The 24821-nt window shown below is 37.8% G+C and overlaps 3 protein-coding genes across 7 annotated transcripts; 2 read left to right on the top strand and 1 right to left on the bottom strand.

The window, feature by feature from the left end:
• Window positions 1-135: 135 nt before the first annotated feature.
• LOC125478017 (transcription termination factor MTERF4, chloroplastic-like) lies at window positions 136-2474 on the top strand. The gene is made up of 2 exons (XM_048585659.1): window positions 136-293; window positions 767-2474. The coding sequence occupies exon 2, from the start codon at window positions 795-797 to the stop codon at window positions 2358-2360; it is 1566 nt and encodes a 521-aa protein (XP_048441616.1). The 5' UTR covers window positions 136-293; window positions 767-794; the 3' UTR covers window positions 2361-2474.
• A 293-nt stretch (window positions 2475-2767) lies between these two features.
• On the bottom strand, window positions 2768-5109 carry LOC125478054 (protein RESISTANCE TO PHYTOPHTHORA 1, chloroplastic-like). Of its 2 annotated transcripts, none has more exons than XM_048585780.1 (4): window positions 4684-5109; window positions 3546-3756; window positions 3367-3452; window positions 2768-3180 (listed from the first exon to the last, which is right to left on the bottom strand). In XM_048585780.1, the coding sequence occupies exons 1-4, from the start codon at window positions 4948-4950 to the stop codon at window positions 3154-3156; spliced, it is 591 nt and encodes a 196-aa protein (XP_048441737.1). In that variant the 5' UTR covers window positions 4951-5109; the 3' UTR covers window positions 2768-3153. The 2 variants fall into 2 exon arrangements, with proteins under 2 accessions (XP_048441737.1, XP_048441736.1); XM_048585779.1 differs by having other exon boundaries at window positions 3283-3452; window positions 4684-5106.
• Window positions 5110-9347: 4238 nt separating this feature from the next.
• LOC125478145 (piezo-type mechanosensitive ion channel homolog) lies at window positions 9348-24003 on the top strand. Of its 4 annotated transcripts, XM_048585933.1 has the most exons (21): window positions 9348-9777; window positions 9884-9964; window positions 10845-11004; window positions 11095-11255; window positions 11602-11758; window positions 11933-12119; window positions 12477-12592; window positions 13557-13641; window positions 14503-14718; window positions 14802-14979; window positions 15205-15333; window positions 15514-15687; window positions 15798-16031; window positions 16649-18199; window positions 18545-21042; window positions 21304-21699; window positions 22091-22249; window positions 22459-22968; window positions 23098-23242; window positions 23335-23479; window positions 23654-24003. In XM_048585933.1, the coding sequence occupies exons 1-21, from the start codon at window positions 9729-9731 to the stop codon at window positions 23787-23789; spliced, it is 7467 nt and encodes a 2488-aa protein (XP_048441890.1). In that variant the 5' UTR covers window positions 9348-9728; the 3' UTR covers window positions 23790-24003. The 4 variants fall into 4 exon arrangements, with proteins under 4 accessions (XP_048441890.1, XP_048441892.1, XP_048441891.1 ...); XM_048585935.1 differs by lacking the exons at window positions 9348-9777; window positions 9884-9964; window positions 10845-11004; window positions 11095-11255 and having other exon boundaries at window positions 11619-11758; window positions 11994-12119; XM_048585934.1 differs by lacking the exons at window positions 9348-9777; window positions 9884-9964; window positions 10845-11004; window positions 11095-11255 and having other exon boundaries at window positions 11635-11758; window positions 11962-12119.
• Window positions 24004-24821: the final 818 nt, after the last annotated feature.

Raw genomic sequence — 24821 nt, 5'->3', positions numbered from 1 at the left:
AATTATTTGAGGGGAGTGTGGTTGGTTGTAACTTTATGTTGGGTTTCCGCAGGCCCAAAAGCACGTTCAGGACCAAAAACACGTTCAGGCCCAAAAGCACTTTTATGGGATAAGGCAAACCAGACCAGTTCCCTTGCCAAAGGTTTAGGCTTTAAGACGGAGGAGGAGACCAGTGTTTACACAGCTGCTGCTCCACTGAGCTGACTACCATTGTTGAGTCGGTCTCTCTCAGCTGCTCTCTGGATAAGCAGGTTACCCAATTCTCAGCCAGAGCCAGCCGACTCCACGAACAGGTCAGCTACTTCTTATTCTTCCTTCTCTGCAACTTTGTTCAAGTTAACGAGCATTTCGCTTACGAAAATGGAGATTAAATGAGAAATGGATAATTGGGTTTTCTCAAAAGTTTGTGTCTTGGGTGGCTTTTTACTGTCTGCTTCTGAAAGAAGCTGAACTTTCTGCTGTCCGGCTTTTGCTACTGAGAAAAGCTAAATTCTTCGTATTATGTATTTTTGGATGTAAATGGTAGAACCCAAAGTTTTTTTGGTGCCTACGGTATGAAAATTGTATTCCTTTTTATGTATTTTTGTAGAAATTTGTCTCACAAATGAAAATTAAGACTCTTTTGGTTGCTGAATTGTAAGTCAAACGTAAGAAAATAACAAGATTATCATGTTGTATTAGTAGATTTTCTTTGATGAACAAGATTATCATGCTGTTCTCTGCTGTGTACTATTTTGTATTTGAGTTGTGCCTTCGTTTTTCGCAGGCGTGTTGGTAGTTTTAAATCTGGAAGTATGAAGATCAGATGCTATGCTGGTATTACGAAGCCCAGCTTTTTGCTTGTGCATTCAGAGTTACCAGCACTTACATCTCTTAAGCCCGGATTCGATTCTATATCCACGCTTTGCAACCGAGAGAAGTTGATTGGGTTGATAACAAGGTGTCAGTATTCTGTTTCTGGTAGAAGGTCAGAAAGCAGTTATAAGGATTCGTCGGTTTCAAATCCAAACACCACTCGTTTAGGTAGGAGAGAAAGAGGTTCTTCATCCTTATACAGTCGTCCTAGTCTGTTAGATATGAAGAATGAAAGGATGGAAAATCGTGCCCGGGTTTATGATTTCTTGCGAGGAATTGGTATTGTCCCTGATGAGCTTGATGGATTGGAGCTTCCTGTTACAGTCGAAGTTATGAGGGAACGTGTGGATTTTCTTCACAATCTTGGGCTTACAATCGAAGACATTAACAACTATCCACTTGTTCTTGGCTGCAGTGTGAAGAAAAACATGATTCCTGTGCTCGATTATCTTGGGAAGTTGGGTGTTAGGAAATCCACATTCACTGAGTTCTTGAGAAGATATCCACAAGTCCTGCATGCTAGTGTTGTTATTGACCTTTCACCAGTGGTCAAGTATCTTCAAGGAATGGATATCAAACCCGATGACATTCCTCGGGTTCTTGAGAAATATCCAGAAGTGCTGGGATTCAAGCTTGAGGGGACCATGAGCACTTCAGTGGCTTACTTAGTTGGAATTGGGGTTGCAAGAAGGGAGATTGGCGGAGTTTTAACTAGATACCCGGAGATTTTAGGGATGCGTGTTGGTAGGGTGATCAAGCCGTTTGTTGAATATCTTGAAAAGTTGGGTATTCCAAGACTAGGTGTGGCTAGACTGATAGAAAAGCGGCCTCACATCCTTGGGTTTGGATTGGAGGAGAGGGTGAAACCAAATATTCAATCCCTTTTGGAGTTTTGCGTTCGAGAAGAATCACTTGCTTCTGTAGTGGCACAATATCCTGAGATCATAGGAATTGATCTCAAGCCTAAGCTTCTCAGTCAACAAAGTTCGCTCAAGTCAGTAATTGATTTGGAACCCGAGGACTTTGGCAGAGTTGTTGAGAAGATGCCTCAGGTTGTTAGCCTCAGTGATAGACCTATGATGAAGCATGTCGATTTCCTTAAGAATTGTGGATTTTCCTTGGAGCAAGTGAGGAAGATGGTCGTTAGGTGTCCCCAGTTGCTTGCCTTGAATCTCGACATCATGAAACTCAGCTTTGATTTCTTTCAAACAGAGATGCAAAGGCCTTTGGATGACTTGGTTGCTTTCCCTGCATTCTTTACTTACGGTCTTGAATCGACTATAAAACCAAGACATAAGATGGTTTCAAAGAAAGGGTTGAAATGCTCCCTCGGATGGCTTCTCAACTGCTCTGATGAAAAGTTTGCGCAACGAATGGACTACGACACTATTGACATGGAGGAGATGGAATCATTACCGTCATTTGATATGAATACACTCACAGAACCAAGGAGCGACGATTCAGGTTCTGACTACAATGATGATAGCGATGACGATTATGTATAGAAATAGAATGATCACTCAACCTTCAATTTGGCCTTTCAAATTGGGGTTTCCAGTAGAGTTTTGTGGATGTTATATTGTGAAAGTAAATTTATTTATTTGAAGCATTACACACTTTTTCTTTTTTGCAAGTACTTGTGATGTTATTGTATTTACATGTGCTAATATAGCAAGAATGTAAAGGAAGAGGAAGATGCTAGAAACCAATTGAGTCCGAATTTGCTCACCACCCTTCTCAAAGCACGACGCGTGTTGAGAGTATTGTTTCACGAGTATTTTGTTAGTTCCACAATGGATTTTCTTTGTTGATGGGGTAAATTTTTGAGTTTTTCTATTTAAACACCAAATTCGTCTTGAGTTCGATCGTGAACTTAAGCAGAACACAGTTCTGGTGAGGACAAGGGAGCAAATTGATGCGGTAACTTTTTGAGATTCCAATAGAAGTACGAATGACATTGTTATGTTGTTGCAAGAACAACAGCGAAACGATTCAGTATTTCTATGTACAAAACTACAAATTTATCATTTCATAACTTTTGTTCAACTATATTTTCTCTTGTCAATATCCATCCTATATGAACAAGATCGCCGGAACATGAACAAATGCGTCCATTATTGCGGCATTTCCCCAAAGTCTGACGGTGGGTTTGGCTCCTGCAGGCTGCAAGTGAGGCAAGCACCACTTTTTTCATGTAAATGTACAAGCTCTCTTCATACTTCCGAGCCATCAGCATCGAGAAACTTCGTATAATCATGTGCCTATCTATTCATCTGAAAAAGCAAGCAACTTGGATTCCTAGTCTTTTGTTTGTAGCCAACCAAGCTGTAGGAACAGAATGTATGTTACTAACTACATCAGCAGAGAAATATCACAAATTATACAAAGGAATGCCTAAAGTAAACATCTGAATCTCTGATCACGTACCTTCCACGCATACATGGTGAAAAAGGCTACGGTATCAGCAGACCAAACGACAGCAAAGGACTTAATAAAGAATGGGATTGTAACATTGAGTAACGGGACGAGGAGGAAGAGATAATTTAGAGCTTCCTTCTCATTTTTTGAGCAGTCTCGTGCGCGCAGTGAAGGAATTGCTGCAAAATTAGAAGGTTAAATTCTTTGTTCAGTCACTATATCTTTACCACATAGGAAACTTTGCAGGTAAATTTATAGGGGGGATAACTTACTAAACATCCAAATGGACCACATTCCCATTAATCTCCATATGTCTGGTTCATTTGACGGAAAGATGAGATTGAAGGACAGAACTCCGCCTAGCAGCATGGAGGCATAGGCTTGAACCTCGAAAACAGTGTACAAAGTGCTGCCGGGCACGGCAGGGTTTTTGGAAGCTGTGGAAGCCCTTGGTGCAAAGGTTGCAGCAGTCTTCTGAACAACCTGTTTGTTACAAGAAATGGAAGTATAACGTTGTGAGAAATCGAACATACCAGTATTCTATCTGCAAAACAAAACGGAATGCAGGTAGGTAAATTATGTTTGAAAACAATAGCCGAAATCAGACTATTCTCCAATGTACATTACTTGTTAGCTTCTTCTACTAGCTCAGTTCATTGTTCATGTTTCTGGTAATCAGGTCGAAGTGAAACGCTTTTTCGGGTAGAAATCAATGCCGATTTTTGGCTTAAATTTCATCCAATTCATTAGTGTAACAAGCAAAAAGCTTGTATTTGTAGTACTGCAGAAAATTACGAGGTTCTTTTGAGGAGAGCTCTTTAATCCTTGCTTACAACTCCTTCAATCTAACCATGTCGAATTTGATGATTGTTCAGAGGACTGGAACTGGTTGTTAATCACAAGTTTACTCCACAACTCAATTCGATCACCCGAATTCAACTCAAATCGATTCATAATCCCACATTAGGCTCACTAAAGCACACATTAAACCAACTCTAAATCACATCTTGCAAATTGCCTCTGATACCAGAGTAGAATCATTAGAGAGACAGGCTGAAGGTCCACTTCCAACAACACCGATACTGTCCCAAGTTGGTAATTATCACATGCACAATCCATCGTGGAGTTTTATCACAAAAGGTCTCGGTGTTAGTTGAAGTGGAGTTAGGATATTTAAACTCTTCTTTTCTCATTGGTACGGTCGATGTGGGACATTTCAACAACCACATCATAATATGAGCATGGAAAGTTTTTCTTGATGCGGGATTCACACTCTCAACAACCCACTTGACATAATAATTCCGTTTTCACTACCCAATTTCACAATTCAGAAGTAAATTTACAAACAAAGTCTTGTATATAAACTGCATTTCAGGACACCCATTTGAACAAAAAGCTTAAAAATCCAACCTTTTTGAGGTCCTTGTCGAGTGGAGAAGCAGCAGCAGGGAAAGTGGAGGATTTTCCAGCTTCGTGTGGCTCGGCTTTTTCCACCTCTTGCTTTGGTTCCTCCAGTGCTGGCTGAGCATCCAGCTCGTTGGCGTTGGCATAAAGTCTGAAGAAAATTTTGGCGGGAAGTGGAGAATTGCAGGGTGAAACGTTTCTCTGGTTCGAAACGGTGGAAGGATACCTTGAAACTTGGAGGTTGCAGAGAGACGTCGAAGTTAAGGTGTTCATGTTTGAACACTTTCTCTCTCCGCTGATAAGATTTTTTTCTGAGAATTCAACAACAAAAAGGTGAGAGGAAAAACAGAGGGAGATAAGAAATTTGAGGCAGGGAAGAAAGAGACGTTGGACAGCATTTAGGCCTCACTGAATGGAGAGTTCTGGCCCATACAATTGGGTGACATATATGGCACAGACATACCGTCAGTGCGACGTTCCTGGTTAATGACACAATGTCATATAGAGCGAAACTTACACATAAATGGTGCTATACATTGTAGACATCGAAATTTGAATTTTTCGTGTTTACATACATACACAGCCTTTTACATTTCATACATCCCTCTCAATCTTTGATCGTTGGGTCGAATGAATTGAAGAGGATTAAAGAATATAAATTAATAACGAGTGTGTAAATAGCACCACCTACATATATCATTGTATTATTAACATGAGGCAAAATGATGACAATGTACATGTGTCATCTAAGTCCTTCTCGCACCTCAAAGTGCAGAATAACTCATGTGCCTGATAGTGTATCAAGTGGACTGTCTGAGTTGCTTACAAAGACCATTACATCGGGTTGTTTAACTACATAAGGTCGAGTGATACTTAAATACAAAGGGGCCTATTTATTCGTGGGTAGGTCAATCAAACAGTTTATTTGGTCCAACTATTGAACACAAGAATTTCTTAAAGGTACACCTTCTTATTCACTTGATTGTAATGCATATCATAACGGAAAATTGTAAACTTTTAAGTCACTGCTTGAAGATTATTTATGTGAAAAAAAAAAAAAAAATTGTTATTAGTACTCCAAAAATCTCATTCTACACTCCACACAAGTGTATTTTTCTTTCTAATTATAGAAAGTTTGGAGTGCCAAATGAGATTTTAGGAATGCTAATAACAATTCCCAGAAAAATTGTCAAATTAATTGTTATGTCAATTACAAAATATTCTTCATTTTGCAGAGTAATTTTTCAATGTGCTCGAAACACGAAGCAAAACATTACATGTCATTATAATGAATGTAATGTTTTGCACTTGTTTCGGACTCATTGAAAAATCTCTACGTTTTGCTATAGGTACATCTCGTTCTTATTCATTGGTTGTGGGCCCAACATAAGGCTATCTCCAACTAAAGAAGAGCCAAAGAACTCCCTTTAGCCCTGTAGCCTTGCAAGAAATTATATTTTAATGAACAGTGTTATGCCATATTTTATACCATCTCCAACCGAGGGGGCCAAAGGGCCATAGGCCAAACATAATTTATTATTTTAATTAAATTAATATGGTTAATTAAATTAAACTACCATATTAAAATAAGGTTTTTGGACATATTTTGAGTGACGTTTGTCGCCAAATGAATAAGCCTTCGGATTTCTTATTTTTATATAATCTCAAAAAAAATTTGGATACGATTTCGAGTGACACGTGTTACTAACATGAGTAACTCTCTAAATTCCTTATCTTTATGTAATCTCAATAAATTTTTGGATAGGATTTTAAGTGACACGTGTCGCTAAATCGAGTAAATCTCCAGATTTCTTATCTTTATGTAATCTTAATAATTTTTCGGATAGGATTTTGAATACCACGTGTTGAGAGGTAATTGGTTATGTAAATTTTAGATATGATTCTTATCCACGTGACACTTTTTATCTTTAGCTTTCAATGTTATATGAATGGTGTAGGTATTTACAGGAAAAAAAATTAGATTTTTTTTTTAAATTCGTACAAAAAAAAAAAAATCAAATTCCAATGGTAACCTGACATGCCCCGATCCCGATATTCCCTGAACATTACGATAGGCACGTGTTGGCCAACACCCTAAGGTGACGCAAGCCATTTATTACATGCAAATGCTAAGAACAAGAAATAAATAAAACTTATAAATTTAAATATAATGAATTAACATGCATTTGAGGAACGTGTTCAGAGCATACAACTAACTAGAACACTAAAAAGAATAACATAAAATTGAATGAATAAGAGGATTGGGTCCTACACCGAGAAGACTCGAAGATGCCAATGCGGAAATGCCTTGACGCTGGGATTGTACGCCTCGATTCTAAGTCCTAAGGGGGAGCAAAACAAACATGGGTGGACCAATTTGATATATATAATAGTAAAATAGTTATTCAACATACTAACCCCTAAAGTTTTATGAAAACTAAATAGCATAATATGTAATAGGTTTCTTCGAAAACTCTAGCATGCCATAAAACCTTCCATAAAACATATTTCGTATATAGTGTACTAACTAGTAGTATCTGTATCAGTATCATACAGTCGAAGCCACCAACCTACACCCAGCACGAAGCCAATATAAGTATCATCGCCTTCAAGCAAACCACTAGATACGCACAAAAACATTGAATATAGATTTTCCAAACATAAGTGTGTGTGTGTGTATTTCAAAAGCATCTTCATAGTATAAAGTCATCCATCATCTATACTATAAAGAAGTGTGTGAAAACATGTTCTAAATAGTATATCACCATCCATCAGATACCCTACAAGAACATGGGTTTTACAAAAAATATGGTATTCCAAAATAAGCTTAGTATAACATGATAATCAATTTCTCATAAAACGTAATCATTAAATCATGCTTTTCATGTATGCATTTCTACTATTAAAACATGCATTTTAGAAGGGGTCCACTCATAGATACTTTGCCGCCGAAGAGCCACGCAAACTAATGAAGACGGAAGCACCCCAAATAATTGCCCCTGAGCACATAAAGGGTCCAATTAATAAAACTCTATTATAACAATTGAATTTGGGAAAACAAACATCGGAAACGGATTCAGGATGTCGAATTACCCTAAGAAGGGTCCCGATTAAATTTCTGAAAAGTCAACAATAGTCAACATAGGAATATTCCGTCTGATGGGCTGGAGGGTTTAGGCCGAAGGGCCCTAGGGTTTTTGAGCTTGTGTCCAAGCTTCACACGGCCCAAGGGCCTTAGTTCACTTAGGGTTTTGGGTTGGATTTTAGAATTAGGAAATTGGGTTGGGTTTAGGTTTCTAGGTAAAAGGGTTGGGGTCATGGGCCTTGGGCCCTCTTTGCACAGCCCAAAAGGCCTTGGCTCCTTGGGGCTTTGGGCTTGAAAGCTCGCCCTGAGTCCAACACATGGGTCGCTAGACCCAAAGGAAAAGGAAGGCCGGAACATGGCCGGGGACTTCCCTAGCTCAAAACATAACCATTTCACGTAAACCAAAATACCAAAATGAAGCCCGTAAAGCAAGGAAGAGATCTATACCAATTTCGAGGCGAGTGGTGGCCAGAGTCGGGCAAAAAATGCCTGCAAAGGCCGGGTTCTCGCCGAAAAATATGGGGGAAACTTCCTAATCTGTTTTCACATCCAAACCTTCACCAAAGTCACTTTTAATTGTCAATAAAGTGATCTAGCCTACAGGGGAGGAAGATAGAAGGAGTTTCGAAGCTCACCTTCACCGGAGACGGTGATACATTGTCAGAAATGGATGCACAGTAACTGTGCCGTGCTATGTGAAGGAGAAGAAGAGTTTTCCTTGCTTAGTTTAGGATCTAGAATGATGGTTACTTGGGGGTGTGCTCGCCGAAGTGATAAGGTGATTTTGGTGGTGGGTGCGTGGGTGTGGTGCTCAGCCAGAAGGAGAGAGTGCAAAGGGAGAGCACGGGTAGAGAGGAGAGAGTTAGGGAAAAAAGAAAGAAGGAGATAATGAAGAAAGATTGGGGTCGGGGGACAAAAAAATCAGGGGGTGGGCCCTTTGGACTCACCAATTAAGATCCAAAAAACAATTTTTTAAATAAAAACTCAAAATTATTTTTAAAATCAGGGGTGGGGTTTTACATAACCTAACGCCAGCATGATGCTAGGTAGCTCTTGCTCGCTGGCGTCATGCTGACGCTAGGTAATTGTTGACATTCAAATGGGGTGAGCTGGAGGGCTGGCAAAATGTCAAACTTTACATTCTGGCTCTGGAGGATTGGCAAAATGTCAAGCTTGACATTCTGACGCTAGAGGGCTTGCTGGAAATGGCCAGTCCGCTAGCCTGATTTGGGGGTTTAGGCCTAGTGGGGCCCACAAGTCCTTTGGCCTAACTCTCAGTTGGAGACGGTTTTCATGTAATTCTGAGTTATTTTTAGCTTTATGACCTCTTGACCAGATCGATTGAAGATGACCTAAGTAGGGCCAAAATAATACCCTAAAGAAAAACGAACACGCGTACGACTCCCTTACTTCGCCGCGAGTCCACCAATCACACCAAAATAACAGAAAATTCTGTCCGACCTTGGTTAATATCGTAAAAATCCGAAAAAAAAAAAACAATATTCTAATTTTCCATTGGTCACAAATATCACTTAATTTACAGGCTGCAATATAATTAATGACTTTTTTATTTTTTATTTTCTGAAAGCTTCTTGCTTGTTTGCCAATCTCAGAAATATAACTCCGACTTTCAGCTCCGACTGGTAGCTATCGGAGCTCCAGAGATTAACATTTCTGATTAATTATTACCTTGGAGTTTCGACGATTGTTTGAGTTGCCGCGAATTTTGGAGGAGTAACGTACCAATTTTCTGTTTTGTTTCGTTATCGTGCGCCTAACAGAGAAGAAAGCTACATCCAAGCTTCTTCATTTTCTGTTCAAGTTGGGAGCTTTCTCAGGAAAATTTGGAGTTTCTCAGGAAATTTGAAGGTTTTGGCAAATGGGTTTTCGTGAATTTGATGTGAATCGAAAACCCATTGGTGGAATTTTGGAATTGAAGTGATTGGTTTGGTATTTGGGGCATGTAATGGGGAGATTTCTTGGCGGGTTTGTGTTGCCTCTGCTGCTGCTAGCAGGTAATCAAGTTCAAATTCAAATGCAAATGCCTTTGTTTTTTTTGTTTTTTTGCCAATGTTGGAAATTTAATTGCAACTCAAAAAGCTACCATCTTTTTTCTTACAGCTGCTATTATCAACTGGAGCGTCCTCTCTCTGGTCAATTTGATAGCGTTTCTTCTTATTCTATTTAATGCACCGAAACTAGGTAAGCTAACTGCTCTGTGTGAATTTTCCAGCTTGGTTTCAACATTTCGAATGAATTTAGGTAGACATGGTACCAAGTGAAAATGTTATTGTGAGATACTAGGAAACTATGTGCAAAATGTGCTTATGGATTACTAATTTCTTGTTAGTGAGTTGACATGTAAATGATGTAATTCCTCATATGCAACGGGTTTTCTTGATATGACTATGTTAGCTACATGAGACTAGCTAAAGTTTTGACTTTGCCCGAAAACAATGTGAATTGTAAAAGAGTGTTTCAGGTCACAATCACTTAGTTAAGTTCATACTGCATATTGACTGTTGCATGAGGTGCATTGACTCGCCAGTCCGTAAATTCAATCATGTGCCTCAGTTATTTCATGAACGTGATAGCACGATTCTGCAGTATTCTTTCTTTTGTTTTCGTTGTCACAGATGGTTATTGTGTGTTTATGTATAAGGAACAGAGAAACATATTATGCAGTTATGGATTCCATAATAATATCTTTAGTAGGAAGTTCGACTACGGTTTAAAATATAATTGTCATGATTCCTTTTTCAATGCATCTATGAGGGTCAGATTTTGTTGTCCTGAGTAGCTATGTCCACCCACATAGATGCCAAATTTATGCATAAATTCTGTGAACTTCTTTTAACAATAAAGGAACATGAATTTTTGGGTATCCGTTCAAGTTTTATTTAAGATCTCACTCAATGTCGAACCTTGGGTTGGGTTCATGCAAAATTTGGTGTTATCAATGCAATTTATGAGACAAAAGATAAATGTTTTTGTATTTTTATGCTGCTTCTGATTATCCTAAATGCTGGAATTACTTATATAATTAACTTTACTTCTTCTGACAGTGTTTTTCTTTTTGTAGGATTTCATTTTGGAAGGCGGCTTTTATTGTCATGGATCATTGTTATATTTTCTTTATTTGTTATTTTTTCTCAAGTGATATATCTTGTTATATGGGCTATCGAGGGAAATAAATGGAGCGGAGTCGATGCTTGGTGGGCAAATGTTATTGGATTCATGATGTATGAATTTGCTTTTGTTTCTACTTTAATCTCACATCGCTTTATTTTATACACATACATTTATACAGTGTTTTGTGTGTGCTTTTGCAGATTGCAGTCATGGAAATCTCCTCTCGTGCTATACTTTTTACTCTTACAACTATCAGTAGTTGCTGTTGCCTTAGTTGATTTGTATGGAAACAGATTTGGTCTTGTTTCATCATGTGATTCATGTTGGGGTCGTTTCTCATCAACCATTGAACGACTAATTTGTAAGTAATTAATTGCCCGGATTTATTTTTTTTCTCTTTGGTTTTTATGTATGATTTGTCCTTTCAACCCATATAACATTAAATACATAAAGAAATCCAATTGTAATGTATAAAGCTTGGACACGGTTCTTGTTATGCATTTGATTTTCTTCTTGGGACGATGTTCTTGCAAATTTTTAAAGATGCTTCTAGCAGTTAATTTGTTCACCTCATTAAGCTTATGTTAAATTGGCATATACATGCCCGTGTGTAATCATCAGTTATCAGTTGGTTAAGTTGATCATATCAGAATTAATCATACAAAAGTAACAACTGATTTGGATTATTTCTTTGTTCCTTCTGGAAGGTTCTCATCTTAGAGTTGCTGCCTTGTTGCTGTTGCCTGCCATTCAGTTGGTTGTTGGAATTAGCCGTCCTTCATGGGTTTCTCTACCCTTTTTTATTGGGAGCTGCATTGGTCTTGTGGATTGGTCTTTGTCAAGTAATTTTCTAGGACTTTTCAGGTGATTTCCTTGTAATCCATCATTCGTCACTGGATGATATTGTTGCCTCTCTCTCTCCCTCTCTCTCAATCACACACACACACACACACTATCTGTCTATATGTCTATCTATGTACGCATCTGCTTTAGTTAGTTTCGCTTCAGTTGCTCATGGTTGCATCTATGGGTTTGAAGGTGGTGGAAGCCTTTTCACTTGTATGCAGGTTTCAACATTGTCTTGCTTTATGTGTATCAGCTCCCTGTGGAGTTTCCGGATATGTTACGATGGGTAGCTGAGTTCATTGGTCTGTTCAAAATAACTTTACATTCGGACTGGACTGAATTTTGTTCATGCTGCTCTCTTTTACTATTCTACATCATGGTATGGATATGTTTTATGTCTTCTACAAATTCAACACAGTTTATGTAGTAGGATACTTAAAAACCATTGATTTCAGCTTATCTACAGTTAGGTTCTGCAGGTTTGATAATGTAATAATTATTTCCTGGGTGATACTGTTACATTATTCAAGTTAATCTGACCATAAAATATTTAAAAATTTGTGTATGAAAGTGTAAACTATAGTTCAAAGTTGTGATATGGCTAAAGTGTGTGATATGTGCGCCAATCCCATAGTACTTATCAAATGTGTATGTCGTCCATGGTACTTTATTGCATAAGTGCTTCAGTGCTTACTTTTTGTGGTTTCTCTTTTACATTTTCTCCCTTCTAATGCAGCTATCCTGTGTTAAATGTGATCTGGAGGAAATGGATTTTATTTTATCCATGAAAGAAAATAACTTGACGGAGCAACTTCTTCCCTCGAAGCATTCATTTTTTATTCGTGAATCTAGGTAATATTCTTGGATGTTGTAACATCTTGTCATCTGGTTCACCGTGTGCCGTCTCCTTTAATCATTCCCTTCAATGCATATAAGTTAACTATTTGATTTTGTTCTAAGTTCTAACATAGAGGGAGGAAGACCTTCTGTATTCCTACTCTAAGTCCATATCTTTGATCTTGCTGAAGCAGAGTTTTGAATTGAACATGATATGTAGCAGGATAAGTACATGCAAAACCATTTGTTGGATATAAGATCAGAACATGATAGGTTGGGCTCATTTAACATATAGAAAGTTTGGAATGAATCTGACTAAAGCTGCAACCCATATCAGAGGCCAGTAATTTTTAAAGAACATGGTAGATGAAATTAGAGTAATCCAAGTCAACAAATTCTTGGAGTTCAGTTTCTTAGAATCATCCCCCAGTAAATAAATGAAAAAGAGCCTGTAGTTTTCTGGTAGCACATTAAACAATGTCAAGATCAAAAGACTTTGCAGGGTCGACCCTTCATCAAGCCTATGATTTTTTTTTTTTTTTTTTCACTTTTTTCTTGTGAAAGAACTAAGATTGATATTGTCAGAAAGATTGTGATGATAACCCATCAGTCAACATCACATAGTTGACATGTCGCAGACGATGTTTATCCATGTTTATGTCCCCCCCACACCCCCCCTGCCGCGGTCGCCAAAAGTGACTTCATGCAGATTGGCTTGACGTTGCTGTTTCCCTTAAGCACTAGATCCCTGTTTGGATTCTGTTTTAGTTGATCCTTGAGGCTATACCCGGCATAAAATACTTTGCGACTAATAAAAAATATCTCCTTATTTGTTCTGATGATTTGTTTGCCTTCAATTATTGCATAACTAAAAATTTTTTTTGCTGGATCTAGTGTAACTGGTTACTTCTCTCTGTTGGAACCTTTATAATTGTCAGTGTGTTTGCTTGCAGCTTAAGTAATTGTTTATTGTTTTCAGATCTGGTGTAAGGCATACCAATGTTTTATTGACTGGAGCGGTTTTCCGGACCTTTAGTATCAACTTCTTCACATATGGTTTCCCAGTATGTATTCCTATACTCCCTTCTTCTTGACTGAACAACATCATGATGTTTATTGAGGCTGAATTGACCCATGCATGCCATCTTTTTGAAGGTGAAGATGAGGCAGTTGTGAATTTAAGTGCTTGATTTTAATGCGTGGGGCATTGGGTATCTATTTAGTTGGAACCATCATCTAGGGATCTTACTTGCCATACCAAAGTGTTCATTTAGGTTTTATGTTTTTCCAATCCAGTGAGAACAAGGTTCTCGTTACTTGCTATTTTTTGGTTTCCAAAAATAAACTCATTGTAACAATATGGATATGCTCTTTTTTTCTACTAAAGTTTTGGACTTGGAAACTTAAGATAAAGTATTTATTTTATTAAATTAAGATTAACTGGAAATTTAAAAGTTTAGGTAGATAAAGTGGCCAGGTAGGAAATTAAGTGGCTAACACTGGACAGAAGTAGTACAAAAATATTAAAATACATTGACTTAATAGGAGATATTTCATGACCTCATATGAGTAGGACAATGGAAAGTATGATGATGAACTGATGATGATACAAATACATTATTGTAGTCTTTTTCATGCACCAATTGGTATTTGGTAGTTTTGCAATAATTTCATCTCTCTTTTTTCTTATTCAAATGATTGAGTTCTTTAGCTTGAGTTGGTGAGTGACTTGTTTAGGGTTTGTATAATAAGGTTTTGCAGAGGCCATGTAAGGTAGAGTTTGGGAGGAAAACTGGGTTGTGACATTTTTTTTTTAACTTATGAGTTTCCGGTTTTTCATTTAATTGCATCTGGCTGAAATTGTTGTTCTAAGATCTATATTCTTTTCAGTCTTTATTAATTGGCTTTTATGGTGAATTTGACAGGTTTCCTTGTTTGCTCTTTCGTTTTGGAGTTTTCATTTTGCAAGTATATGTGCATTTTTGCTACTTGCATATGTTGGCTACATCATATATGCCTTCCCTTCCTTATTCCGTTTACATCGACTGAACGGGCTGCTGCTTGTCTTCATTCTCTTGTGGGCTGCTAGCACATATATTTTCAATGTAGCATTTGCATTCTTGAATCGGAAAATCGGGAAGGTAGTACTCTCTTTCTGGTGATGTTTCATGTCTGAATTTAACAGAAAATGATTGGAAGTTAACTATTTTGATTACATGGTCAGAACATGGACATATGGGAGATGATTGGGTTGTGGCATTATCCCATACCTGGATTCTTTCTGCTTGCACAATTTTGTCTTGGAATACTGGTTGCCTTGGGTAATCTTGTGAACAACTCGGTTTTCCTTTGCTTGTCTGATGAGGATGGACAACCTTCAAATGACAACAGTACTGTAGAAGGTATTGAGATACAATATGAAACCAATTGATTGAATAACTAGTAGCTCTTGTTGTTTCTTCTATGTGGTAGTGGGGGGTTGCTAGATGGCTCTGCTTAGGTTAAGTTATATGTTTGTCAAGTCTTTTTCTCCACACTCACGCAGATTTTGTTCCATTGAATTTAACTTAAGTTACGCATATACTTAGGTCATTTCTAATTATATCCCGTTATATCCTTTATCATAGGCGAGGGAGAGACCAAAGTATTGCTAGTGGCCACAATTGCTTGGGGACTGCGCAAAAGTTCCCGAGCTATCATGCTGGCACTGATATTTCTAATTGCCATGAAACCTGGTTTCATCCATGCTGTATATGGTATGTATCAAATCAGTATCTAATTTACTTAGTTATTAGTTAATGAAATTTACTGTTAGCAACTTAGCATGATGCCTTTTGTTCAGTCTTATTTCTTTATCTAGTAATGATGAAATTAATGCTTAAATTACAACATACTACAGTTTTCTAATTAGTTTTATGTTTTGACTTGTGATTCAGTGATATTCTTTTTGATGTATCTTTTGAGCCACAACATTAACAGAAAAATGCGCCAGTCTTTGATTCTCCTATGTGAGGTTCACTTTGCACTATTGTATATCATTCAGATTAATCCGATCTCTGATACTTTGGAGAAAAAAGGCACTTTGAGTGCAGAAATCTTATCACAATTGGGTATGCAACTGTTTTCTCATATGAGACTTTTATTATGCTTTATGTCAGAAACTGCTGCCAAAAGAAAAATTAAATGTCTAGTGATATTATCTTTTCTGGAAATGATGCAGGTCTTCTTCAACATGAAAGCTCGTGGGACTTTTTGCAGATAGCTTTGCTTGCTTGCTTCTGTGCAATTCATAACCATGGTTTTGAAATGCTATTTTCGTTCTCAGCAATTGTGCAGCATACACCTAGCCGTCCATTTGGTTTCAGCATTTTGAAAGCTGGTCTGAATAAATCAGTTTTGCTGTCAGTGTATGCCTCCTCAGCCATTCAGTACAGCCATGATAATCCTTCTTATGGTATCATTTCATCCTTGATATATTTATTTATTATTTTCATGAATGTGGCCAAATCTGGTCTCTTGACAATTGCAGAATAAATTTGAAAGTTGGTCTGAACCTTCTCATTTACTCTCAAGTGATAATCTAGTGAATGCTTCGTCAAAGTGATGTAGATGGTGTTAAATGAATTACCATAAGAAAGAAAATGTGAAATGAATGATTCATTCGTTTGAGTTGGATCTTATATTGGATTGCAGTTGAAGTTGGGCTTTTAGAAATCAGTTCCTGATTTCTCTTATGTGTACTTAACCCATGCGATTGTGCACACGAAGAAAAAAACGGTTACTCAAATTGCAGGGTCCACTAGAAACAGAGTTATTTGATAACATACTTTGGGATGCTACAAATGCGTGTATGGTGAAGTATGTAATGAATATTTGATGAAATGGAACAGATCCAATAAAACTTCTCAAAACTATACATTGTTGGTTTCCTTCTCAAAAGTCTATGCTTTTGGTTTTATAAATCAACCTTGTATTTTAGGACCATCTAAAGCAGACATTTTTCTACTACTTCTAGTGTTCTCTTTAATTACTGTTGACATTGATATTTTCTGATTTGTTTTCTCTTTCCAGAGAGAAGAATTGCATTATTCCTCGGTGCAATTGGGCAGAAGTTTTTATCTGTGTACCGATCATGTGGAACCTACATTGCCTTTCTGACAATTCTCCTTACTGTATACTTGGTGAGACCCAACTATATATCATTTGGGTACATATTCCTTCTCCTTGTTTGGATCATTGGAAGACAACTTGTCGAGAGAACAAAAAAGCGCCTTTGGTTCCCATTGAAAGCATATGCAATTGTGGTGTTTATCTTTATCTATAGCTTGAGCAGTTTCCCGAGCATTGAGCTGTGGTTGTCCAAGTTCATAGACCTTTACTTTTATCTAGGTTATGACTCAGAAGCTTCATCTTTGCAAAATGTTTGGGAATCCCTAGCAGTCTTGATTGTGATGCAACTTTATAGCTATGAGAGAAGGCAGAGCAGGTATAACAGGTCAGATGATGCCCATGTGTTGGAATTTGGAGTGCTTGGGTTTGTAAAGCGGTTTGTCATTTGGCACAGCAACAAGATCTTGTTTATTGCATTATTCTATGCATCTTTATCTCCAATAAGCGCCTTTGGCTTCTTTTATCTACTTGGCCTTGTCATCTGTTCATCTTTACCTAAAGCTTCACATTTCCCATCTAAATCATTCTTGGTTTACACAGGATTTCTAGTAACAACTGAGTACCTTTTTCAGATGTGGGGTAGACAGGCTGCAATGTTTCCTGGACAAAAGCACTCTTATATTTCCCTTTTTTTGGGTTTCCGTGTATTTAAACCGGGATTTTGGGGTCTAGAATCTGGCTTGAGAGGAAAAGTTCTGGTGATTGCTGCATGTACTCTTCAATATAATGTTTTTCGCTGGTTGGAAAAGATGCCAAGTACTATCCTGAACAAAGGAAAGTGGGAAGAGCCTTGTCCATTGTTTGTCTCAGCAGAAGATGCCGATGCCAATATTAATGGCTCCATCCCAAGTGAGGATAACAAGCAATCAACAGATTCCGAAGCGATTTCAGTGAAACGAGAAGGGGCTAGGAGCCAATCATGGCCCTTTTTTATTCCTGGTTCATCGCAGTTGCCTAACCATGTGTCCCCTAAAGCAAGAGATTCTGAGGGTAGTAGCAATAACAAATATTCATTTGGGTACATTTGGGGCAGCACCAAGGAGAGTCATAAATGGAACAAGAAGCGGATTCTTGTCTTGAGAAAGGAGAGATTTGACACACAGAAGCGTATCGCAAAAATCTATTTGAAATTCTGGATGGAGAATATGTTTAACCTCTTTGGTCTTGAGATAAACATGATTGCATTGCTTCTTGCAAGCTTTGCTTTATTGAATGCCATTTCTATGGTATACATTGCGTTACTTGCTACATGTATTATTTTGAATCGGCATATTATACGTAAACTATGGCCCATATTAGTTTTCCTGTTTGCATCCATTCTCATCCTCGAGTACTTTGCCATCTGGAGGAGTCTGTGGTCTCTAAGTCAGCCTGATGAGACTAATGCACATTGCCATGATTGCTGGAAAAGCTCAACCATGTATTTCAGTTACTGCAAGTACTGCTGGTTAGGTATTACTCTCGTAGCCATCTGAGGCATACACACACAGGCGCGCACACTACACACAAATATACACATGCATGAGCACACAGAAACACTATTTTTATTTTCTTTTCTGAACACTATCCTTTCGAAGGGATACATGCTTTCTGAATTACTAAATTTATTTAGTTTCTTTGCTGGATTGGAGAGTGTTGCAGAAAATTGATATGGATTATTACTCCATTGGTGTTCAAGTTTCAAGACAATTTTTTTTTTTTGTCTGACCTTGTATCTTGTTTCCTTTTCTATTTCAGTTGTTATGTAGATCAATTCATTCCCTTTAAATTATTAACAATATATACCACTTATGCTAGGACTTATTGTCGATGATCCGCGAATGCTTATCAGCTACTTTGCCGTCTTCATGCTTGCTTGTTTTAAACTTCGTGCTGATAATTTGTCCGGATTCTCGGTGTCATCAACTTACCGTCAAGTGATATCTCAACGTAATAATTTATTTGTGTGGAGAGACCTCTCTTTCGAAACCAAAAGCATGTGGACCTTCTTTGACTACCTGAGGCTTTACTGCTACTGCCATCTATTGGATCTTGTGCTAGCATTGGTGTTGATTACTGGAACTATTGAGTATGACATTTTGCACCTTGGTTATCTTGCTTTTGCGCTGGTTTTCTTTCGGGTGAGACTTGAAATACTAAAGAAGAGGAACAAGATATTTAAGTTCTTGCGCATATACAACTTTGCTCTTATCGTTCTTTCTCTTGCATACCAATCTCCTTTCGTGGGGGAGTTCTGTGCTGGAAAGTGTGAGACCGTAGATTACGTATTTGAGATGATTGGATTTTATAAGTATGATTATGGGTTTCGGATTACTGCAAGATCAGCTCTCGTTGAAATTATCATTTTTATGCTGGTATCACTTCAGTCCTATATGTTCTCCTCCCCAGAGTTTGATTATGTTTCTCGTTATCTTGAAGCTGAGCAAATTGGTGCGATTGTGCGTGAGCAAGAAAAGAAAGCTGCATGGAAAACTGCACAGTTAAAACATATTCGTGAATCTGAGGAGAAGAAACACCAGCGTAACCTGCAAGTGGAGAAAATGAAGTCAGAGATGCTCAACCTGCAAATCCAGCTCCACAGCATGAATTCAGTTACTAATTGCGGTGACTCTCCTGCTGTCAGTGAAGGCCTAAGAAGGAGGAGGAGTACTTCTCTTAACTCGAACAACGATCGGGGGACCTCTGACAAAGAAGGATTACAACTGAAAAAGGAACAGATACTTAGAGAGGATTCATTATATCCTTTTGAATTGCATGAATCTCCTGCACCAGTGAATGTGGAAACCCCAACAGTGATGGAGTCTGCGAGAGATTCAATAGAATCTCTTAACTGTGAGATCACTGAAGTTGACGATGATGTTGCTGATGGCATATTTTTCACTTCTTCAGAAAAGAAGGACAAAGTTAAAGGGAAAGCAAGGGAAAGCCCACTAATATCTGCAGTTCATCTACTAGGTGATGGCGTTTCCCAGGTACAGTCGATTGGAAATCAGGCAGTTAACAACCTTGTAAGCTTTTTGAACATTGATCATGAGTTTGATGTCAGTGAGCACTCTTCTGTTGAGGATGGGGTATATGATGAAATGGAGAGCCAGAAAGTTAAGGTGTCCTTTAACCGTTCATCTTCCGTGCAGTCCGACATGAGTTCTGATGCAACAAGTCTGCAGTTAGGAAGGATCCTCCGTCACATATGGTCCCAAATGCGATCCAACAATGATATTGTGTGTTATTGTTGTTTTATCCTTGTCTTTTTATGGAACTTCAGTTTGCTTTCTATGGTGTATCTGGCGGCTTTATTCTTGTACGCACTATGTGTAAATTCTGGTCCAAGTTACATCTTCTGGGTTGTTATGCTGATTTACACAGAAGTCTATATTTTGCTTCAGTATCTGTACCAGATTATCATCCAGCACTGGGCTTTCAGTGTTGCTTCAGACTTGCTTCGTGAGTGGGGATTTCCTGAACATAAAATCACATCTTCATTTGTGGTCAGTTCATTACCTCTCTTTCTTGTCTACTTATTTACCCTCTTACAGAGCTCGATAACCGCAAAAGATGGTGAGTGGATGTCGTCTACAGACTTCGACTTCTATAGGAGGAGTGCTTTCCATGGGAATGAGATTCCTGTCAGTTATAGCTGGAGTCAGAAAATAAAGAAATTGCTGCAAATAATGGAAAATGCAATAAAATCAATAATCAGAAGCTTCTTTAGGTACTGGAATTCACTGACACAGGGAGCAGATTCCCCTCCTTACTTTATTCAGGTGTCTATGGATGTGCGCTCATGGCCAGAAGACGGGATTCAGCCAGAAAAGATTGAGTCTGGAGTAAATCAATTGCTTAAAATCATTCATGATGAAAGGTGCATGGAGAAAACCCCTAATCTATGCCCTTTCGCTAGCAGGGTGCATGTCCAAAGCATTGAAAAGAGTCAAGAAAATGCAAATGTAGCCTTGGTTGTTTTTGAGGTGGTATATGCCTCCCCCATGACAGAGTGTGGCGATTCAATAGAATGGTACAAGTCACTTACTCCAGCAGCTGATGTGGCGAAGGAAATTCTTAAAGCACAAGATGCTGGGTTTGTTGAAGAAATAGGATTTCCATACCCTATACTCTCAGTTATTGGAGGAGGCAAGAGGGACATTGATCTGTATGCATATGTATTTGGTGCCGATCTGACTGTTTTCTTTTTAGTCGCCATGTTCTACCAATCCGTCATAAAAAATAAAAGTGAGTTTCTTGATGTGTATCAGCTTGAAGATCAGTTTCCGAAAGAGTTTGTATTCATCTTAATGGTTAGTTATTTTTTCATCATTTTAGGTCATGCTTAGTGAAAAATCAAGTACTTTAAGATCTATTGCAAAAAGCATGGAGTTACAAGTTTGAAGTTAAATAACTCACCTTTTGTTCTTGGTTTATACCAAAAGCTATGGTGGAGGAATTCATTGCACTGTTTCTTTTTCGGTCCACGAATTTATATCATTTATTATGGTTAATAAGACTGAAATGTATAATGTTATCTAAATTGCTAAAAGGTTAAGTGATTTTTCGTGCAGATTATCTTTTTCTTGATCGTGCTTGACCGCATAATCTATCTCTGTTCATTTGCCACCGGAAAAGTGATTTTCTATCTTTTCAACCTCATCCTCTTCACATATTCAGTAACAGAGTATGCTTGGAACATGGAGCCTTCCCACCAACATGCTGGAGGATTAGCACTCCGTGCTATATTTCTTGCAAAAGCAGTTTCTTTAGCACTGCAGGCTATACAACTCCGACATGGAATTCCTCATAAAAGCACTTTGTACCGGCAGTTTTTGACTAGTGAGATTTCAAGAATTAATTATTTGGGATATCGACTATACCGCGCTCTGCCTTTCCTTTATGAACTGAGATGTGCACTTGACTGGTCATGCACAACCACATCTTTGACCATGTATGATTGGCTGAAAGTGAGTTTCTAAACCTATCTGGAGCATTCCATCATACTTAATCTTGCATAAAAGATAATACTTCAACTTTCAAAACCATGCACTGAATCATCACTGGAGTGCCATCAGTTATCATTACTGTGTTCGTTTATTGATATTGCTATCATTGTTGAAATATGAATAATTTATAGAGAAACCTAAAAGAGTGGGATCACATTGTGTGTTGAAAATTGAAATTAATGGGATGGTTAGATTCGTAAGAACCACCACAGCTGGTATATCTTATTCTCCCTGTAAATACCTTGGTCAAAACATTATTTGATTGCTTATACGTAACTATATGTATATTTTCAGAATACATGAACATTTGCATATTCATGTTGTTTCCGTAACTGACTGGCTTTCTATTTAGCTGGAGGACATACATGCAAGCTTGTACCTTGTCAAATGTGACGCAGTCTTGAATAGAGCAACACACAAACAAGGAGATAAGCAAACGAAAATGACCAAATGCTGCAACGGGATATGTCTGTTTTTCATATTGATTTGTGTTATTTGGGCCCCAATGCTGGTAAGTAATGTTCACCCACAGATACTGATTACCAATTTGTATCATGAGTTCATAAAGTAAATGGTTTTGCTCAGTCTTAGGCAACCTGGCACACACACAAACAAGTAGACATGCTAACCTGTGCTTTAATATTAAGTTTACTATTGGAGCAGAAGAAACAGTTGGTTATTTTCTGAATCATGCATCAAAAACTCCTTTGCTCCTTGCAGATGTACAGCAGTGGTAACCCGACGAACATTGAAAATCCCATCAAAGATGCCAGTGTTCAGGTTGACATAAAGACAGCGAGTGGAAGATTGACCCTGTATCAAACCACCCTTTGTGAAAAGTTCCAATGGGACAAACTCGACTCTGATGTTAATCTCGATCCTGAAGGTTATCTGGATACCTATAATAAGAAAGACGTCCAGTTGATATGTTGCGAATCTGATGCTAGTACTTTGTGGCTTATCCCCGATGTAGTTCAAACCAGATTCATTCGGTCCCTTGATTGGGACCCCAACATGGCTATATCTTTTACTTGGGTACTTTCCAGGGACAGACCCAAGGGCAAGGAAACTGTGAAATATGAAAGAAGTTTGGAGTCTCAGGATCTTCCAAAACAGTCAGATGTCCAAAAGGTTCTCAATGGCTCCATAAACAGCTTTAGGATATACAACATTTATCCAAGATACTTCCGTGTCACTGGTTCTGGTGATGTCAGACTGTTGGAATTAGAGGTACCCTTTCTCGCGCATGCATGTTTTACTAACTCTAGTACCATAACTGCATGTCAGTTCTATCTGTTGCGTTTCTGCAGTAATTTGTATAGCAGTTATTTGTTAAAACTACTGAAATACGATTTACAGGATAATTTTGTTAGCGCTGACCTTGTTCTGAATCGCGTAAATTATGAGTGGTGGTCCTTCCACGACATAAATTCATCAGATGTCAATGGGTGTGGAGGTTTGACTGGACCGATGGCCATCATCGTATCTGAGGAAACACCGCCACGTAAGTTTACCAAAAGCATCATGTGTCATTTCATATGTTCGTTTTCTCTTGGCTAAAATTGCTTTTTTTCTTCATTTTCGGGTGATATTCAGAGGGTATTCTGGGTGACACCCTGAGCAAGTTCAGCATTTGGGGTCTCTACATAACATTTGTTCTTGCTGTTGGCCGCTTTATCAGACTTCAGTGCTCTGACTTGCGAATGAGAATCCCCTATGAGAACCTTCCTTCCTGTGATAGGTAAAGCCAACTTAATAAAAATTTAGAAGCGTTTTTATTAGAAGCACGTTGAAATCATTAATAACCCATAATCACTTAGAAGTGCTTTTAGCCATTCTAGAAGCACTTCCAAACAGGCCCTTACTTGCTCGGTTGGTCTGACATGGGTTTTGTATGATATTTTCTTATGTACAGGTTGATAGCAATCTGTGAAGATATATATGCTGCAAGAGCAGAGGGTGAGCTTGGAGTTGAAGAGGTCTTATACTGGACGCTGGTGAAGATTTACAGGTCACCACACATGCTGCTCGAATACACGAAACCGGATTAGTTCTCCTCTATCTAGGTTTAAATTGCTGACATTAGGTTTCACTAACACCCGTTATAGAAGGAATGCAGAACAAATTCTTTTCCGGCCATCGAAAACGCCGGCATTCGTGCTGCTTGTTGTTCATTTTTTAACATAGGTTTGCCTAATCACAGAGGGATTAGTTGTTACATGTACACAATGTATTATTTTGAAAAGGATTTTGATTTGTCATGTATGTATGGTTCAATACAAGTTCAAGAAAAAAAAGCCAGTGTGTGTTTAAAGAACAAGATTTTACAGTAAATTTACATCTCCTCGTTTACACGTATACATTGGAGTAAAAATTAAACTAATTCTAATGGCGAAATGGAAAATTGAGATCAAAAAATTATATTTACATTTGATTTCACTTTTGGGAGACGTAGATAGGAGTTTTGGATAGATGGATATTTGAGATCCCGTTTAATTTTCTTTTTGATTGGCGAGATCCTCCATTGAAAGATTTAGAAATGTGTGTATTTATGTTTTTATTTATATTTTTCATATGATGGAAAGTTTGTCAAAATGTGAAAATTTAAAATGAAACTTTTGGAATATTATATGACCGTTTGTCGGCATTTAAATGATATATTAGAAATATCGATGAAATTTGTCGATTTTAACCGAAATTTCTCCGCTATAGAGTAAACTTCACCTTGCAAAATCTTTTTCTGATTTTCCAATATTTCCTGTATCGAAAAAATTTCAATCTTTTTATGATTTTTCAATATTTCCAATATCAAATAAATTTCAATCACTAATTGATGCAGATTGCTGAGCAACAAGTACACATGTGATACTTGTGGAAGATTACTTGGCCCTAGAAGAACAACAAGAACGATTAAGAAATTAAACGAAGAGTAACAGTATTTTGGTCATCTTAATTAACTAATATTTTAAATTATCGAAAACAAACATAACAAACATCTGTTTTTTATTTATTCGATTTCTCCACATTGAAAATCCAGAAATTAAAAAAAAAAAAAAAAAAAAACCAGAAGTCTGGTCAGCAAA

The sequence above is a fragment of a genome, unplaced genomic scaffold (genome assembly GCF_019419815.1).
Source record: "Pyrus x bretschneideri cultivar Hongxiangsu unplaced genomic scaffold, Pyrus_bretschneideri_v1 Contig23, whole genome shotgun sequence".
NCBI classification, from domain to species: Eukaryota; Viridiplantae; Streptophyta; class Magnoliopsida; order Rosales; family Rosaceae; genus Pyrus; species Pyrus x bretschneideri.
Note: the sequence above shows the minus strand (reverse complement) of the source record. Positions and strands in the feature narration are given on the sequence as shown.

Bases quoted from the DNA above. Each gene is read 5' to 3' on its own strand.
- LOC125478017 (XM_048585659.1), top strand. From the start codon at position 795: ATGAAGATCAGATGCTATGCTGGTATTACGAAGCCCAGCTTTTTGCTT.
- LOC125478054 (XM_048585779.1), bottom strand. From the start codon at position 4,950: ATGAACACCTTAACTTCGACGTCTCTCTGCAACCTCCAAGTTTCAAGG. The intron at 3,757-4,683 runs GTTGGATTTTTA...TGTAACAAACAG, and splicing joins TCGACAAGGACCTCAAAAAG to GTTGTTCAGAAGACTGCTGC. The intron at 3,453-3,545 runs GTAAGTTATCCC...CTAATTTTGCAG, and splicing joins GTGGTCCATTTGGATGTTTA to CAATTCCTTCACTGCGCGCA.
- LOC125478145 (XM_048585933.1), top strand. From the start codon at position 9,729: ATGGGGAGATTTCTTGGCGGGTTTGTGTTGCCTCTGCTGCTGCTAGCA. The intron at 11,759-11,932 runs GTGATTTCCTTG...ATGGGTTTGAAG, and splicing joins AATTTTCTAGGACTTTTCAG to GTGGTGGAAGCCTTTTCACT. The intron at 18,200-18,544 runs GTATTACTCTCG...CACTTATGCTAG, and splicing joins CTGCAAGTACTGCTGGTTAG to GACTTATTGTCGATGATCCG.